The 13,078-nt window shown below is 37.2% G+C and overlaps 1 protein-coding gene across 4 annotated transcripts in view; it reads left to right on the top strand.

The window, feature by feature from the left end:
• The window catches only part of LOC308703321 (NLR family CARD domain-containing protein 3-like), a 316,889-nt gene that overhangs the window by 91,311 nt on the left and 212,500 nt on the right, over positions 1 to 13,078 (top strand). For all 4 annotated transcript variants that reach the window (XM_081386699.1, XM_081386700.1, XM_081386701.1 and 1 more), the window contains exon 10: positions 509 to 682. In XM_081386699.1, coding sequence (XP_081242825.1) covers positions 509 to 682 — 174 coding nt within the window. The remainder of the gene's footprint in view (positions 1 to 508; positions 683 to 13,078) is intronic.

Genomic DNA, 13,078 nt, shown 5'->3' on the forward strand with positions numbered 1-13,078 from the left:
AATCATCCAGGAAATTATGGAGTTCTGCTGGACCCTTGGAATCGTCCCAATCTTCCCCTGCTAACACACACACACACACACACACACACACACACACACACACACACACACACACACAAACACACACACACACACACACACACACACAGACACAGACACACAAACACACACACACACACATACGTTCCTTAAAATGATTACAAATACATTAAGCACACTCACCCACACACACACACACGTTCCTTAAAATGCTTACAAATACATTAAGCTCACACACACACACACACACACACGTTGGGTTTACTTGTTTTATGGGGACTTTCCATAGAAATAATGATTTATATACTCTACAAACTCTATAATCAATCCCCTAATCCTAACTGATGAATTTTCAAAATGTGAACTAATGAGTATTTGTATATATTTCATATTGACAGGATTATGTTATTTTTTAAGTGTCATGTTTATCTCTAGATATAGGCTTAATGTGTGTCATTGTTCTCTACAGGTTGGATAGGTGTGGTGTGACAGATGAAGGTTGTGCTGCTCTGGCTTCAGCTCTGAGATCAAACCCCTCACACCTGAGAGAACTGAATCTGTCTGATAATAATCTAGGAGACTCAGGAGTGAAGCTGTTCTCTGCTGGACTGGCGAATCCTCACTGTAAACTGGAGATACTGTGGTAAGATCATACGTTACTCTCACATGAAACTGTCACTAGGGGCGTTTAAATACAGAAAATACAGAGTTTTTTTTGTGCGTACAATCTACAAATCAGCCACGATAACACAAAATAGGTATCATTTTAAAGCTTAGAATCTCAGTTTTTTTTTTTTTGAACAAAGTCTTTTTATTGATTTTTAGTTTCACATTTAGATTAACACAGCGACAGCAAAAAGCCCCCCTCCCCCACCCCATACTGGATCCGTAAAAGATAGATATAAAAATAATAACAAATAAATAAATAAATAAATAGAAATGAGAACAGTGGTCAGACCTCTATGCAACCTCATATACTTCTTAACACAGGTTTGTGTAGATATTTATACAAAATTGTCAATTGGCACACTTTCAAAAAAAGACAAAAATGGCATCCACATATTGTAAAACTTCTCAACAGACCCTTTTACACTATATCTAATCTTTTCCAAATGAATATGACACATGACCTCCTTAATCCAGTGTCCATATGTTGGAGGGCAAGGATCCTTCCACCTACACAAAATAAGTCTTCTAGCTAGCAAGGAACAAAAAGCGATCATGTTGACCTGGCACCCGCTCAAAGAAGCATCCACCTTGATCACCCCAAATAGTGCAGTCAAAGGGCACGGGTGCACAGTCTTTCCACATATTTTGGAAAATGTATCAAAAATAGATAGCCAGTATCCATGAAGCTTCGAACAAGTCCAAAACATGTGTAGAAGTGTAGCCGGGGTTTGTTTGCACCGATCGCATGCAGGATCCAGGTCCAACCTGATCTTGGACAATTTGTCTTTGGACCAATGTAGACGGTGTACCACTTTAAACTGGATAACAGCATGTCTCAAACACACTGAAGACGAATGAATATTCTGTACTACCTTTTGCCAGACCGCGTCCGATATGTCTTCATCCAAGTCAGATTCCCACTTGTGCTTCAGAATGTCCAGATTGGTCTCATGGTATGAACTGAGCAGTGTATAAATCTTGCTCAGGACCTGTTTTCTGTCTGTCTTACAGTCAAATATCTTATCCACAAGAGACTGAACGGGACACTGAGGAAAACAATCAGAATTAGCCATAACAAAGTTTCTCAATTGCAAATACCTAAAAAAATGTGATTTTTTAATATAAATTTTTTTTACTAGTTGTTCAAATGAGGCAAAATTATTATCAATGTACAGATTATTTAGTGAATGTATTCCATTCACAGCCCAAATTTTAAAAGCCTCATCCGTTACAGAAGGGACAAACATATGGTTATTTGATACAGGGGCAGTGAACAATAACCCGGTATAACCAAAGGACCGTCTACATTGGTTCCAAATCTTAACTGTATGGATAACAACTGGGCTGGAAGAGTACGTTGAAATTGATTGTTTAAAGGGTAACCTAGAGCAGAGCAATGCTGTAGGAGAGCTGGATGTAATTGAGGCCCTCTCCAAAGTCACCCAACCTGGCACATCAGTGTCTTTTCTCAACCAGTACAACCACGCTCTAATATTAGCAGCCCAATAATAGTACATGAAATTAGGGAGCGCCATGCCCCCCAAATTACGGGGCAGCTGTAAAATCTTTTTGTTAATCCTTGGATGCTTTTTATTCCATATAAAGGATGATAGCTGGCTATTCAGGTTGGAAAAGAATGATTTAGAGAGAAAAATTGGCAAGCTTTGGAACAAGTAAAGAAATTTAGGCAAAATAATCATTTTAACTGAATTAATCCTTCCCCCCAAGGAAAGAGGCAAGGATTCCCAGCGAGAAATGTCCCGTTTAAGATTTGCTAACAAAGGATTGTAATTAGCCCTATAAAGATTCTTAAAATTACGCGTTATCCAAATACCCAGATATTTAAACTTTTCCGAACTTATTTTAAATGGAACAGCAAGTTTCCCCTCCAGAGAGGTCACAGGCATCAGCTCACTTTTCTGAACATTAACCTTATAGCCAGAAATTCTCCCAAATTTACCAAGTAGGATCAGTAACTCAGGGATACTAGACAGAGGATCCGAAATAAACAAGAGCGTGTCATCGGCATAAAGAGAGATCTTATGCATAAAGCCCATACGGTTTATACCTTTAATGACTGAGCTTTGTCTTAATACGGCAATAGCCAAAGGTTCCATCGCAATCGCAAATAAGAGAGGCGAGAGCGGACAACCCTGGCGCGTTCCTCGTTGTAATTCGAAATAGTTGGATATGTTATTGTTGGTGCGTACTGCTGCCGTTGGCGAAGAATATAGCAATTTTATCCATGATATAAATTTAGGGCCAAATTTAAAGTTTTCTAAAGTCTTAACCTGTTAAGCTGCACCAGTGCGTCGGCGCACTGAAGCGGTTTTTTTTATATATAGCTCAAAGTTACTATCAGATTTAATGTTATACTTCGACAAACTATACATCATTAAAAAGATATAAGACTCAAGTTTCAGTATTTGACCACTATTGTATTCTGAGAAACTTATAGCGACAGTTATTTCTTAATTTGTGTCAGGAGTTATGAAATGAAAAAATGAGTCGATACCTTTGATATGAATTATGCGCGTCAGCCGCTTTCATTCATAAAAAAACTCCTGTGCTGTCGTCATGACAGCGATACACAAAACAACGTCCCTCAGGGCTTTAGCTCAAAAATGTGCAGATTTGGAGAAATATTGATATATTCTCATAGATTCACATCATATTTCTATAGACAGGAATAATATTTATTGAATTTATACCCAAATGCGTCGATGTAATCATTATGAGCGTTTGCATACTCTGATACTGTGTTTATAATTCATACCAATAGCCTGAGGGCGCTATATGCACAATAATTGTCCATATATAGAACATGAAGAAGAGCCATGATCATGTGACATTCCAGGACGTCACTGATACACACAAAGCTACAGAGTTTGCGCTGTAAAATGCAGATACAGATGTTTTGAAGATAATAAACATGATTGCAATGATATTTGAGTTACCTGTGTTTTCCAAGCCATGCCAGGTATTTTCATAATAATAGATTATATTTATAATGTAATGCTAATCTATATAGACTATCATTGTGCAGAACAGTATACAATAGTATATTTTCTGTCTGATTTTTTTATCTGAAGCCAAACTAGATTACAGAAGATTATTTAAAATACTCCACTTGCGTTTTAATGTAAGTTTGGAGCACAAACATGGTTTTAATCTCATAAATTGTCATGTATTGATGGTGTGCTAAGCTAACATGCTAGCTCCCTAGGTGCACCTGCAACCTAGAAGTTATACTTTTATGTTTTTTTGAATGCTTACTGAAAGTTTCTTTATTCAAGAATGTTCTTTATTCTTTATTTAAAATGTGAGGTGAACTTTGAGAAAAGAATTTAGGGATTGAAACCATATGAATAGCCTGTGAATAGCCAGTCGTTAGTAACTATAATGCAGACAAAAGAAATGCATATTTAGAGCCATAACCAGGCTGGAGAGGTGTGAATGTGTGCAGGGGGAGACTGAGACTGAATGGGGATCGTTTGCACCACAAAACAATAGAGACAATAAGACTGAATGGATGACTTAAAAGATGACTAAACATCAGCAGCATTTTAGCCTCAAATCAAAATAAAGTCAACTGACATGGTCTTGAAAAACATTTAACTAAATACAGAGTTTTGGACTTATTATCTTCAGATTTTAAACATAAAATGTTTAGACGTGGCTTTAGCTGTAGTGCATTTCTAGATTGCTACAGGGCCAACTTCAATTTTATTTTCATGAGGATGTTTCATTAAAATTAATTTCTAATAACTTTACAAAACTTTGAAGCTATTTATAACAATTTTTGTCATTATGACAATAATTAATTCTACATTTACAATAAACTGCCAGGTGTCAGCTTTCAAATGAGACCATACTTGTGCTTTTAGTACAAAGGGTTCATGAACTGTATCTGTTTCAGTTTGGGTATGTCATTTCTGGGGATTTTTCAAAAGTGGGGTTGCAGCTTAACAGGTTAAACAGATAACCCCACTCCACCCGGTCAAATGCTTTTTCAGCATCAAGGGAGAGTATCACCTCATCGTCCTTGTGGTCGGGTGGAGTGGGAGCATACAGCACACCAAACAATCGTCTAATGTTAAAAAAGGATTGGCGATTTTTAACAAACCCTGTCTGGTCAGATGAAACAACAGTGGGAACCACCCCCTCAAGGCGCTTTGCCAAGACCTTTGCGAAGATCTTGGCATCCGCATTCAGAAGCGACACCGGCCGGTAAGAACTACAGTTTAGAGGGCTTTTCTCCTTTTTAAGTAATAACGATATGATAGCTTGTCGCATAGATACTGGAAGTGACAAATTTACAGAAGACTCATTAAAAACTGACAGCAGTAAGGGAGACAGTAATTCGGAAAATTTCTTAAAAAATTCAGCCGGGAAGCCATCCGGCCCCGGACACTTGCCACTTTGCATGTCTCTAATTGCAAAAACTATCTCAGTCACTGAAATATCTTTTTCCAATTCGTCTGCCAGATCTGAATTTAGGGAGGGAATGCTTATACCTTCAAAGAAGGTCTCCAAATCAGACTGATTAGGAAATAAGTCAGAAGAGTACAGTGATTGATAGAACTGACTAAAACAGGATTTAATTTTTTCATTGTCTGAACAAAGATTACCTTGATCATTAATTATAGCTGGAATAGTTTGAGAGACTGATCTCTGGCGCAGCTGATGTGCGAGCAAACGTCCCGCCTTCTCACCATGTTCATAATACCCACGCCTCGACCTAGAGATCTGGTATTCAGCCTGTTGGGTAGACAAAGTATTAAATTCAGTTTGAAGTGACATATGTTTCTTGACCAAATCTGGCGTAGGGGAATGGCTATACTCCCTGTCCACAAGTAATATTTCGTCTGTCAACACTCTTAGTCGTTCAGAGCTTCTCTTCTTCTTGTTAGCACAATATGAGATTATCTGGCCCCTCAGGTAGGCCTTTAAGGACTCCCAGACGGTAGAAAATGGCATCCCCGGGGTTTGATTTACTTCAAGAAAGAATTGAATTTCTGCCCTTATATAACTAACAAACTTCTCATCTGAAAGTCGTAAGGTGTTCAACCGCCATCGGCGAAATACTGATTGTGACTCAGAAAAACGCAATTTCATACTAAGGGGCCCATGATCCGAAATGACTATGGCGCCATAGTCACATTCCCTCACCATATGTAAAATTCTCTTGTCAATGAAAAAAGAATCAATTCGGGAATACGTATTATGAACAGGTGAGAAGAATGAATACGCCCTCGAGGTAGGATTGCGAAAACGCCACACATCAGCCACCCCGTACGTTTCCAGAAATGATTTGATCGAGTGAGCAGATTTAGTAAGGGTTGTTTTACCAGCTGCACTTCGATCTAGAGATGAGAGCACACAATTGATATCTCCACCCATTATGAGACTGTGTGTTGACATATCTGGCATATTTGAAAATAGGGTATTAAAAAAGGTACAATCATCCCAGTTTGGTGCATAAACTGAAACTAAAATAACTGGAAGTGCGTACAGCTTCCCTACCACGAGTACATAACGCCCAGCCGAGTCTGTATGTACAATAGAAGCAGTAAATTGTATATGATTACCAATCATGATGGCCACTCCCCTTGACCTAGAGTGGAAATTTGATTGAAACACCTGACCAGACCATTTTTTACTTAGACGTAAACTATCCTCTGCGCACACATGGGTCTCCTGTAAAAAAGCTATATCTGTATTAAGCTGCTTTAAATGTGTTATAATTTTCCTAAATTTTAAGGGACCGTTGATGGACTTCACGTTCCAGCTTACACAGTTAACCGAATAATCATACGAATGTCTAGTACCTTTTTTGTTAGCCATACTATAACCATATATAAAAAAAATATACACAAATCAAAAGGGTTACATTCGAGAAACTGACAAGAAACAACCCAATGATATACAGATCCAGTATAAACCCACCCCCTTCTCCTACAAGAACCAGGAGAAACATAACCTCACAACATAAAAATCCACACATTATAGTGCTTGTATTGGGGAACATAACTCTAGCTGCTTGGGCTTCCGGTTAGTCCCCAGAAAAAAACAGAAAAGAAAATTTCCAAAAAGAAAATTATATAGTAACGATAGTATTCTCAACGCAAGAAGATAAAATTAATACAAATGTTGACCCTCTTAAATTAGTTCGTTGTAAACAAAGTGCTTTACATTCATCCCCTAAAGAGTATTTTCTGCATAACAATTTACATATTTCGTGATCTAAAACAATTGTGACCATACAACCTGAAAAAATATGCAGACCGAGGGAAACCAGCTCCACAGTCAATGATCGTCATCTGTCGCCACAATAATATTCTCCTTCACATAAGCCATGGCCTTTTTTGGGTCAGCAAATTCTTTGTCTTCCTCACCGTGGGTAATACGCAGCCGTGCCGGAAAAAGTAATCCGTAGTGAACACCTGGCCGGTTATGAAGTAGCCTCCTCACGTCTGTGAACGCTGCCCGTGCCTTCGCCACGCTTGCAGTGTAATCAGGAAAAATTGTGATATTCGCGCCCTTGAAATAAAGTGGGTCACAGGTGCGTGCACGGCGCAGAATCTCCGCACACTCTTGATAATAGTGAAACTTAGCAACAATTACTCTTGGTTTACCACCCGGTCTCTTTTGACCTGGTGTACGATGCGATCGATCGATCAGTGGCTCTTTCCCGAGCTGTAGCACCTCAGTTAGCATCTTGGCGACTGCTATGGTTGAACTGGAATCCGGTGTCTCGGGAACACCGAGAATCCGCACGTTGCACCTCCTCATCCGGCCCTCCATGTCTTCACACTTCACCTTTAGCTCCTTTAGCTCCGATTTCAACTCACCCACTGTACTTTGAAGGGCGACAACCTCATCTGACCAAGTAGATAAGCCACCCTCAATATCTTTGACACTCACTTTGACTTGGTCTAGCTCCGAGCGAAGCGCCGCAGTGCTGTTTATTATTTCAGATTTCACCGCTAGTAATTCATTTTTAAGAAAGTCGAAATCTTCCGCGAGGGCATCCTTCAGCTCCGATTTAATCACCGCCGAGATCTCAGACTTCAGCGCAAGAAGTATTTCAGACTTCAAGTCAGGTGTATCCGGTTCGCCGGGGTTTGGTGAGGGTGGAGCCGATTCTCTCATACCCTTGGAAGTAATCCGGTCCGAGGAGGCGTTCGGCCTAGCGCCCGCTGATCCCGTGTACTTGTATTTTCTGAGATTTGTCGCCATTTTTGCAGATTTTTGGAGTCAACTTAACAAGAAGGTCCGATACTTAAACTTCTGGCGTCGAGTTTGAAAGAATACTTTAAGAAAAATACATTAAATTAGGCAAGCATGCCGGAAGCCCTGCCAAACACGTCTTACTGCTTAGCCACCATAGAGCGCCCCCCCAGAATCTCAGTTTTTTAATGCATCTAATCACTTTGATCAACTCCTAAAGAATGCTGAGTTATCACTCTAAAATGGAGTGTACCCCCGCAGGCGCCACCTAGCTGCGAAAAATCTAAAATTATAATATTTTTCAAAAATATTACATTGATCAACTTAAAATAAGTGTCATTTGAAAGCTTAGAGTCTGAAATTTACAATGAATGTAGCCAATTTGATAAACTCCTATGTAGTGCTGAGTTATTTTGCTGATAAATAGAAAAAAAAGTTTTCATAATTTATTATATGAATGAATATTTAACTACTTTTTTGTACTACATACAGCAATATGTCAAATACATCATACAGCTCAGATAGTCCTGTGTCATATGTCATTTGAAAGGTCTCAATGAGTAGAATACAACAAGCATAATTTTTTCAGGCTTTTTACTAAACTTGAGCAAGGTTTGTGTAAAAGACGCCCCTCAAGAGACCCATATATGGATACTGAATTTTAGACACATTTCCGCTCGTAACTTCATGAAACATTATCCGATTGTGGAAAATGACACATCATTATTTACAGCAGATGATTATAATTAAAATGAGTCCAAACTCAACATAATCCATCTCTCAGAACTAAAGATATTCCTCATGGAGTTCTAACACACAAAACATCCACAGAAGCACGTAGCCAAGCAAGGCAGCTTAGACTTGGCCTTTTTACTCGTATCTTCATGAAACATACATCAATCATGAAAAATGACACATCGTTATTTACAGCAGGAGCTCACGATTAAAAAGATATATAAAACATATACTGTATATATAATCAATATATTCCATCAATCAGATCTAAAGATATTCATCATGGCGTTCTAACACAAAAATACCACAGACGCACCAAGGAAGTAGCAGTAGCAGTGATGCTATGTTGTTTTGATGTGACGTTTCAGCTCATAACTCAATGAAACATGCATGGATTGGGAAAAAACAAACATCTTTATTTACAGCAGATTACAAAGAGCCCAAACACAACATAATCCATTGCTTTGATCACAAGATATTTGTATTGTTATGCATACTTGGCTAAAAAACAAGTCTCTCATCCTTCCGGGGGGCAAAGTCTTTTCCAATTTTCCCGGAACCGTCCGTGCTCGTTTTCAAACGTGGAATAACACAAAATATATATCATCTTAAAGCTTAGAATCTCAGCTTTTTAAAGCATCCAACCACTTCGATCAACTCTTAACGAGTGCTGACTAGTCGCTCTAAACCGGAGTGTACCGCCCGCGGGCGCCACCTAGCTGCGAAAATATTAATTATCATATTTTTCAAAAATATTGCCTCGATTAACACAAAATTGGTGTCATTTGAAAGCTTAGAGTCTGATCTTTACAGTGAATGTAGCCAATTTGAAAAACTCCTAAGTATTGCTGAGTTATTTGCTGATAAATAGAATTTTTTTTTCATAATCTATAAAATACTTTTTTGTACTATCTACTGCAATGTGTCAAAAACATCATACATCTCATGAAACATTCAAAAATCGTTGAAAATGGCACTTCATTTTTTACAGCATATTAATACAATTAAAATGAGCCCAAAATGAACTTAATCTATTGCTTTTATGACAAGATATTCTTAATGTTGAAACAATATAAAAAATGCCCATGAGGGGCGTCAAAGACTGAACAATTTGGTTCCAAATGCTGTAACTTTTGATTCCTTTATCCAATCACCACAACATTTGATCCAGATGCAGCTCATATGTAGAGGGACTTCCCCAGATTTTTTCCCCTACTGTATTTTCTTCCCGAGTTATTGCATGTCAAACAAGAGAGATATGCAAAATCATAATAAAAATTCTATATATTTTTTGTCTTTTATCAGCAGTTTCTCGGCAGGAGAATGTCCAAATGTAATGTAATTTATATTTTCAGAAAATTTGAAAAGTGTTCTATCAAACGATACCTACCTTTTGACTCTCCTTGTTATAGTTTTGGAGTTATGAGTCTTTAGTTTGGTGTGTGTCACTCAGACAAAACTCTAAAAATGCCTTAGTTTTTTGTTCATAATTGTTGTTGCCAATTTTGAATAAGAGTTACTGTTCATTGAATTGTACAAAAAATAATTCTAATGAAAATGTTTATTATAGAAGGTTAATAAAAAAATGTTATGACTGAAAGAATTGCATTTTTATTAAGTTCGAATTAAAACAATGGGAATTAAAATGCTTTCCATTTGTTCTCTTTCTAATGCAATGTTCAGGTTTGACTGTATTATAAAGTAAAACTGGCACTTCAAATTACCATTTAAACCAACCAACCAAACAAAAAACTTGACAAAAATACTCTTTGTGAATCTCTTATTATATATTAACCATCTATTGGTGGTGGTTGAGGAGATTCCCCCCTTCTATGTAAAGCGCTTTGAGTGTTGAGAAAAGTATTAATTATATTAACCCTCTGGGGTCTGAGCTGTTTTCTGGGCCCTGGAGGTGTTCTGACATGCTCTGACATTTGTGGTTATTTCTGTTACTTGTGACATTTTCATGGCTAAAGTCTAATTACACTGTATTCAGCACAAACTCTGCTACAATAATATATCAGCAGCATGTATGTAAAAGTTTGTAGTTTTGAGATAATGACATTTATGCGTGGTTTGTGAAAATACAAAAATAAATTCTCACTGAAATAAGGTCATGAAACCCATACTGATTATTTCTTCACAAGACTTTTGAAAATTGTATGACGTAGCCTAGAATATTTGCTCTAAAACTATGTGAGAATCACCCTGACTGCTCATTCAGAGAAGACAATATATTGATTTAAAAATTTTACGACGTGTTTTGTGTGATAAAGCAATATGCGAAGGAGCGGATCATCTCAATAATATGAAAGCTTTCCACACCTGAGAAAGACAAAGAACCTCCCTAATGGCCCTATTAGGAGCTTATCAGGGCCCATCATTCTGACCACCCTTTCACAAAGAATGAGGAGATTTAAAAAAGAATGGCTTTTAAAATTGTTTGGATTTATTTACAACACAACATAATCCAAAGATACACAACAAAAAAGTACCATGTTCATGTACAGAGACATGTACTGTGAACGTTGAAGTCAGCAGGACTCAGTGGCATCTAGGCCCTGAAAAAAAAAAAAAAAAAAAAAAAAGTGAACATACTGATATCAAGAGAAAGGCCTGCACGATTTTGGGAATACATTTTAGATTTTTCTTGTTAAAATTGCTTTTTAAAATTCACAGAATACACACACACTCACACAAATGTTTCCAACAATATATTAATGAACACCAGGTTTGTTGTGCCTTGTAGGTATAGGCTATGCGCAGTGCTGCATAAAATAATAACAATATAGCAGCCTATATATATTTTCAAAAAGATTTCAGTAACAACTAAGCTAGAGAAAAATATATTGATTATCATGTTACTTCAAATGTTTCCATCCGTTATGATGATATGAAATGAGATAATAATAAAAAAATGAAGCCGTTTGGTGCGTTTTGCTTTCATCCAAAATATGATGTGTACATTCAAACGCGATCGCTATCAAAAATATGATACATTCAAACGCGATCGCTATCAAAAATATGATACATTCAAACGCGATCGCGATCAAATATAAAACATTATGGTTACCATATACATATCTACGTTTGAGCAGATATCCACAAGCACAGTAACAGTAAACACGGGTCTAAATATTATAATATTCCCCATATATCTAGCAACAGTTCAACTGCAACGTGACATTTATGCAACAATAACAATTAATACGTAAGAATTTCTTACCTTCAGTGTTAATTTCGTTAATTTCAGTGACGAAAACGAGACGAAAACTAAATAAAAAACTGTTTTAAATGACGACAACTATGACGAAAATGTATTGACATTTTCGTCAACGAATAAAAACTAGACGAAAATGTTGGGGAGGGACGATTGAGGAAGAGATCCAGTCATAACTGATGCGTTTGTGGTAAAGCGCAGATTTGAATTGTGATGTGCTGATCTACCCGCGGACAGGAGTTGGCATGCGCTTGATTCATGTCTATAGATCGTTAAAAAATGTAAACGTCTGGGAGAAAGAGAAGAGTAGACATGGATAGATCTGAATGTTTTTCTGTGCGCGCGCGCGCGCGCACACACACACACACACACACACACCCGACCAGAAGCGTGCCTGCACAGCTATACAGCGCGCGAGGACTGAACTGAGCTCTCTTTCGCGTCTGAATGGATAAAATACACACAACATTGTCTAAATGTCAGTTTTGGAGAGTATTCACGTAAACACAGTCGGTTATGTCTTTAAAGAATGTACCGTTGATGTGAGAATAAAGAATGTACCGTTGTGAGAATAGCGGATCATGTGCATCAGTGCCATTGGATCTGCACACTCGTTCTTAAAGTGACAGTGCGTAATACACATAATGCCGTCTGTGCACTTAATCAAACAACAAAATAAAAAGAGAAAAGCACTCACTGCTCTTTAAAAGCTGTAATAAGGATTAATTATATTTAATTTATAGAAATATGTCTGCTTGAAAGAATAAAGAATGAATACTACATATATCATGCATTGAAAAAAAAGACTAGGCTATTTCTTTAGGAGAAGTGGTTTTATTTAATTTTAAGATGTTTTTTGTATTTCACAGCCGTTAAAAATGTGTCTGTATTGCATGTTCAAACTTTACAAATTATTCATATTAACAGGTTAATAGTGTTTTGGGAGTAGGCTATAATGGGTTTGGAAATTTTAGAGAAATTCTAAATTAATGCATTACAATTTAAATTCGATTTTAGTCGACTAAATATACTGTAGATTTAGTCGACTAAAATGTTATTGTATTTTCGTCGACTAAAACTAGACTAAAACTAAAACAATTCAGATGACTAAAATATGACTAAAACTAAATGGCATTTTAGTCAAAAGACTATGACTAAAACTAAATAAAAATTTGCTGTCAA

The sequence above is a fragment of the Scardinius erythrophthalmus genome, assembly GCF_964197995.2.
Source record: "Scardinius erythrophthalmus genome assembly, chromosome: 15".
Lineage (NCBI taxonomy): Eukaryota > Metazoa > Chordata > Actinopteri > Cypriniformes > Leuciscidae > Scardinius > Scardinius erythrophthalmus.